At 37.8% G+C, this 6,445-nt stretch overlaps 1 protein-coding gene across 1 annotated transcript; it reads left to right on the top strand.

Annotated features, from left to right (window-relative positions):
• The first annotated feature begins 1,207 nt into the window (after positions 1-1,207).
• Positions 1,208-3,515, top strand: LOC110287600 (vomeronasal type-1 receptor 4-like). Its single transcript, XM_085841011.1, has 2 exons — positions 1,208-1,328; positions 1,993-3,515. Exon 2 carries the CDS (start codon positions 2,098-2,100, stop codon positions 3,067-3,069), a length of 972 nt encoding a protein of 323 aa, XP_085697137.1. The 5' UTR covers positions 1,208-1,328; positions 1,993-2,097; the 3' UTR covers positions 3,070-3,515.
• The last annotated feature ends 2,930 nt before the right edge of the window (positions 3,516-6,445 follow it).

Raw genomic sequence — 6,445 nt, 5'->3', positions numbered from 1 at the left:
AATCAAAAATAAGTCCCTATTTTCTATTATACATAGAACAGTAATAAGTGTGGTTGGATCTATTAATCTCTTAATGATTGCTCAATCCATAACTTTGTATGTCCGGGATTCCTTTTTTACAAAGCAAAGTCTCTTGATAGTAGCAAATTATATTAGGATTCTGATGCAGATTCATGAGTATATCAGAAATCAAGTAACAATCTACCTGAAAACAAGTGGATATGGGAATAAACCCAGGATCCACGTGGGAAAGACCAGCTTCACTTAATATATTCATCATAAATATGAGCCCTGGAACAAACATGGGAAAAGTTGGAATGAAGCAACTTTCTGGGCAATTACAGAATCTGAAGGACATGTTGCCAGTTTTCTTGAAGGATTTGGTGTCAGTATAATTTTGCAAGGATAAAATAGTAGGAGGGAAGTATTCCATAGAAATGAAGATAATGTGCCGTTTGTTTTACCCTTGTGTGTTCGAATTCACATATGACTACAAAATTAATTCAGAACTTAGATCCCCCCAAAGGAAACATGAAAACTCTTTCCTAACTTCTGCTAAGGTACTCATTAATATCTAAGGAACTACTAGACATCATCACTAAACATCAGAAAGTAAACATGGAGACTTGCTCTGGGGATCAATGATTTTTCCTTTATAGGAAATATCCTTAAGAGACAAATGCACTGACATCACAAATAACAAAACAATTAACTCTCTGAAAGATGTCATGTCCAGGTACCTTGTTATTTTATGAGAGTGGTAACCTGAACTCTTTTGGGTTACCTTCACAGTATTGCATGAAGAATAAGAAGCCATTCATAATTTTCTTTCTTTCTTTCTCAGACTAAGAGTGACAAAGAAAAGTTCCTCAGTGGAATAGGCACTATGACATATGCTTCTATAGGAGCTGTTGTCTGGAACTGGTCTTCAGACTGTGAGCACCATCATCCTGAATATGGATCAGAAGGTGGGAATCTTCCAACCAGAGACTTATGCTTAAAATTATCTTCTCCCTTCTTCAGTGTAAATTGGCTTCTGAAGCCAACATGAATCACTACTTCTTTTTGAAGACAGAAGTTTAAATCAAATAGGTTAATATTTTTCTTTCATCTCAAAGGAATGAGTATTTTCTAGATTAGCACTCAGCAAAAAACAGCATTCAGTGTAAAAATCTGTATATGAGATGTTGAATTTTATCTGGTGGATGGAGGCCCTCGTGTTCCTTTTGAAACATATAAAAAAGTAAAATGCAGACTAAGCAGCAGCTTGTGAAGAGAATAATAGTAATTTTGTTAATAATTTTTGAGGAAATGTAGAGATGATGCAGGTAAGACTCTGGAACCTGACTTTTTAGAACAAATATTAACATCAGGAAAACTATGAATAAATTAAACTTTTTAGCAAGTGGTTGTTATTCAAATGGAAGATGCATATGTTAACCTATGTTCAACTGTGTGACTGGTACACAGGTGACTTTATCAGAAATATTTGGGTTTTTCTGTTGTTGTTGTTGTTGTTGTGTGGATAAGTAGTATAAAAATTTTCTCAAATCCAACAACTTAATTTTCTATAACTGAATTCAGATACACAACCTTCTTGGTTACTATGTTGTAACCCTACATGTTATTAATATACACATCGTTTTAATATGTTATTGAAACATACGGTAATTGTATTCTTTTCATGTGGCATTTGTATTTTCTTTTAGTTTTTATTTATTAAGTGATTTTATTAAGTTACATCCCATTTGCAGCCTTCCCTCCCTCCAAATTATTTTGAATTCTGTTGACAGAATCACATACTCATACTAGTCACTTTTATGTCTTTATTAATATGCAAAGGCCATGGTGTGTTAAAATGTGTGTTATTATGTACGTTATTGACCAATGTGACCATAAAGATGGAGTTGCAATGCAAATTTTATCTTCAGGAAAGAGTAATTCAGTAAGTATCAAATTTTATTCTGAGTTAGTTCATGCATTGTTCTCCAGGCAAAGTTCCTGTATTGTGATAGAATAATTATTCACTGATCAATAGAAGAAATTATTCCAAATCAATTGTTAAGCTTGGCCAGTATTGGAGTCCTGAGAACAGCAATGTCCTATCTAATCATCACTCCAGTGTCTGTGAAAGTCCTCCCTATGTGTACACTTGATAAGTACCTGAAAACCACTGAGGAAGTGGCTCTTCAGATCTTCTTGCTTTGCCAGTTTGGGGCTGGAACTGTTGCCAATGTCTTTCTGTTTGTCCATAATTTCTATCCAGTCTTGACTGGTTCTCAACAGAGTCCCAGACAGGTGATTTTAAGCCACATGGCTGTGGCTAATGTCTTGATTCTCTTCATCACTATATTTCCAACAAATGTGATGACTTTTGCTCCAAGAAATCCTCCAACTGACCTCAAATGTAAATTAGAATTCTTCATTCGCCTAGTGGCAAGAAGCACAAACTTGTGTTCCACCTGTGTCCTGAGTATTTATCAGTTTGTCACTCTTGTTCCTGTTCATAGAGGTAAACTCATACTCAGAGCAAGTGTCCCAAGTTTGGCAAGGTATTCTTGTTACAGTTGTTGGTTCTTCAGTGTCTTAAATAACATCTACATTCCAATTAAGGTCACTGGTCCACAGATAGCAGACAATATCACTGACTGTAGAAGCAAGTTGTTCTGCTTCACTTCTGGATACAGTAGAGTCATTTTCTTCTTGAGGACTGCCTATGATGCCACATTCATGAGCATCATGGTCTGGACTAGTGTCTCCATGGTACTTCTCCTCCATAGACATCACCAGAAAATGCAGCATATCTTTACTACCAATCGACACTACAGAGGCCAAGCTGAGACCAGAGCAACCTGTACTATCCTGATGCTGGTGGTCACATTTGTTAGCTTTTATCTTCTAAATTTTACTTGTATCATCCTTCAAGCCCTTGTTTCAGATTCTCATGCATTTGTGAGGCATTGGAGTGAAGCTTTGGTCACAGGCTTTCCCACTATCTCTCCCTTACTGTTGATCTTCAGAAAATCTAAGGATCCTTGTTCTGTGTTCTTCCAATTGTTGAAATCCTGAGTCTCTAAAAATGCCAAACACAGAAGATAGCTTTACTAATACTATTAAATACTTTATTCCATAAATATGTTTTCAACGTCTTGGATTAACAAGGCATGGTGCTCACTTCTGTAATTTTAAAAGAATAAGGTTATAATCATTTGTTGATGTGAAAACATTTCTGGTTGGAATCTAACTGACACAGTGAGTTGTTCACCACTTTCTGTTCTGTTATATATAACTGCACTCTGCTCCAGGCAGATCAAAAACAGATGAATCCCATTTTCCCCTAAACAGGTTAATATGTTATACAATCCTGACAAAACTTACTCTCTGCTCCTTCTAACTTAATTCTTTAAACATTGCATAAGAACAGAATGCCTATATATTTCCCTATCTGAATAAATGAGAAAGTGTTGTGATAATTAATGTTTTCAAAGATGAAATTTTTATTAATAGTACATATATTGCATGCCATTCAATTTTAATTAGTAAATGTATGCTTTGCTATCTTGGACTCTACCCAGGTGAGAGTTGATCATTGAAAAACATCACTTCCTACTCTCTGGAGCAGTGCCAACAGCTCATTACATCAAAAGTAAAGAGTAAAATAGGCAAAAGCAACTTATACTCAGGAGTCTTAAGAATTTGAATGTCTCAGGACCAGGGAGGATACCAGGATCCACACTGTACATCTTCTCCTGAAAGACCTTGGTAAAGTCTTCACTCTGGGCCTTGGTGAAATTGTCTTTCCAATCATCACAAACACCTGCCAATCATACAGGAGACAAGAGGTTTCATGTGGAGGCAAAGTTGTCACTCTGGCTGTCAGTAGCTTCCTCAGTCACAAACTTATTTTCTTAAAAGATTAAAATCAACCATCTAACCTGTTTTGTTGCCAGAGAATGCACAAAGGCAGCAGAGCCACAAGATAAGTATCTAGAATGGTTATAGTAGTTGGTGTGATGAAACTCAAAATCTGACTTTTGCTAATTACATCTGTGAACAAAGAAATATTTTAGCACTTATTTTTTATGCATATTGAATGTGTATGTATTTATGGGGATTCCCTCCCCTTATGGAGAATAGATGTCACAGATTGGGAAAAATCTTCACTAACCCCACATCTGATAGAGAGCTAATATGCAAAATATATAAAGAACTCAAGAAGCTAACTTCCAAAACCCAAGCAATCCAATTAAAAAAAAAAAAAAAAACATGGTATAGGACTAAACAGAATTTGCAACAGATGAATCTCAAAAGTCTGAGAAGGACTTAAAGAAATTCTCAAAGTCCTTAGTGATCAGAGAAAGGCATATCAAAATCCCCAAGATTCTGCCTTACATCAAACAGGGAGGTTAAGATCAAAATCCCAGGAGACAGCACATAATAGCAAGGATGTGGAGAAATAAAAACACTTCTCCATTGCTGGTGGGATTGCAAACTGGTGCAACCATTCTAGAAATCAATCTGGAGATGATTCCGAGCATTGGAAATAGGTCTACCTGAAGACCCAGCAATACTACTCTTGGGCATATACCCTAAAGATTCTCCACCAAGCCCCATGGGCATGTGCTCCACTATGTTCATAGCAGTCTTGTCTGTAATAGCCAGAAGCTGTAAACAACCCAGATGTCCCACAACAGAAGAATGAACACAGAAAACATGGTTCATTTACACAATGGAATAGTATTCAGCTATTAAGAATGAGTAAATCATGATTTTTGAAGGCAAATGGATGGACCTAAAATTATCATCCTGAGTGCGGTAACTCAGACCCAAAAGGACTTACATAGTAATTGTATGTACTCATTAATAAGTGGATATTAGCCAAAAATATATAGTATACACAAGAGACAATTAGCCAAAAATATACTGTATACACAGAATACAATACACCAAACACAAAATGTTTAATAAGATGAAGATCACAAATGAGGATGCTTCACCCCACTTGTGAGAGAGAAAGAAGCAATCACTGGAGGCAGAGGGAGGGAGGGACGTGGAAGGGAGATGGGGAATGGAAAAGGGGAACATGATCAGGTATTTAAGGATGAGGGGACAGTAGAGAAGTCCTGAGGGCCTGCAAAAATGAATGAAAATATGCAACCTTAGTGAATGGGAGGTGGCTGGACCCTCTAGAAGGTACCAGAGACTTGGAGTTGAGAGACATTCTGGACTAAAAGGGAGGGACCATAGATGAAATTCCAAAGAGTGGAGATAGCCATCTTCTAGAGTCCAACTCCAGTACAAAGAAAAGGCATCAAGTGGAGTGATGGGGTTGCAAAATCACAGGAAAAAAAAAACCTCGCACCCAAATTTGTTCCTGTCAAGTAGATCTGCAGGGGAAAATGTGGATAAAAGACTGAAGGAAAGGAGGTACAGTGGCCTGCCCAACTTGGGATCCATCTCAAAGCGAGGCTCCAAGGCCTGACAATATTATTGATGCTATGGTGTACTTACAGACAGAAGCCTAGCATTGCTGTCCTCTGAAAGGCTCAAAAAGTAGTTGACTGAGACTCATGCAGATGACTATATTCAACCAATGGACTGAAATCAAGGACCCCTGTTGTTGAATTAGGGAAAGACTTGAAGAAGCTGAGAAGGAGGGTGATTCCATAGGAAGACAAGCAGTCTCAACTAAAACAGACCCCTGATATCTCTCAGACACTGAGCCACAAACCAGGCAGCATACCCCAGCTGGACTGTTCCTGTCTTTAAAAAAAAAACTGCACAGACAAAACTGGGAAGAGACTGAAGACAGGAGTCTATCATGGCTGTCCTCTGAGAGGCTCTAGCAGCACCTGACTGATACTGATGCAGATACTTACACCCAATCATTGCACTAAAGTCATTGACTCCTGTGGTTAAATTTGGGGAAGGGATAAAGAAGATGAAGTAGAAGGTGATCTTGTAGAAAAACCAGGAGTCTCAACGAACCTGGAGCCCAGGGAATTCCCTGAGACTACCCATCATTCAGGCAGCACTCAGAGGCTGATTAGACAGCCCCAGCATACATATAACAGAGGTCTACTTGTTCTGAACTGAGTGGGAGATGTGCCTAATCCTTGAGATATTTGTGGCCCCAGGTAAGGAGGACGCCTGTTGTGGGGAGCACCCTCTAGGAGTGGGGTGAGGAACAGTGACATAGGGGATTGGGAAGTGAGGCAATGGCTTGAATGTACATAAATAAAAAATAATAATAAAGAAGAAGAATGGAAGTCATATCCATAAAGCTGGAGTTAAAAACACAGGTAAGCCTACAAGTACAGAAATTCAGTATGAAATTAGAAAGTTCCAAGAACTGAAAACTCTCAAAACAAACAAAGAAAACCAGACAAATGCCAAATAAATACCTTAATAACACCAATAAAGCTTTAGAGAGTTATGGAATGCT

This window comes from Mus caroli, unplaced genomic scaffold, assembly GCF_978045245.1.
Source record: "Mus caroli unplaced genomic scaffold, Mus_caroli_1 scaffold_8, whole genome shotgun sequence".
Classification (NCBI taxonomy): domain Eukaryota; kingdom Metazoa; phylum Chordata; class Mammalia; order Rodentia; family Muridae; genus Mus; species Mus caroli.
This window is presented reverse-complemented; position numbering and strand designations above follow the sequence as displayed.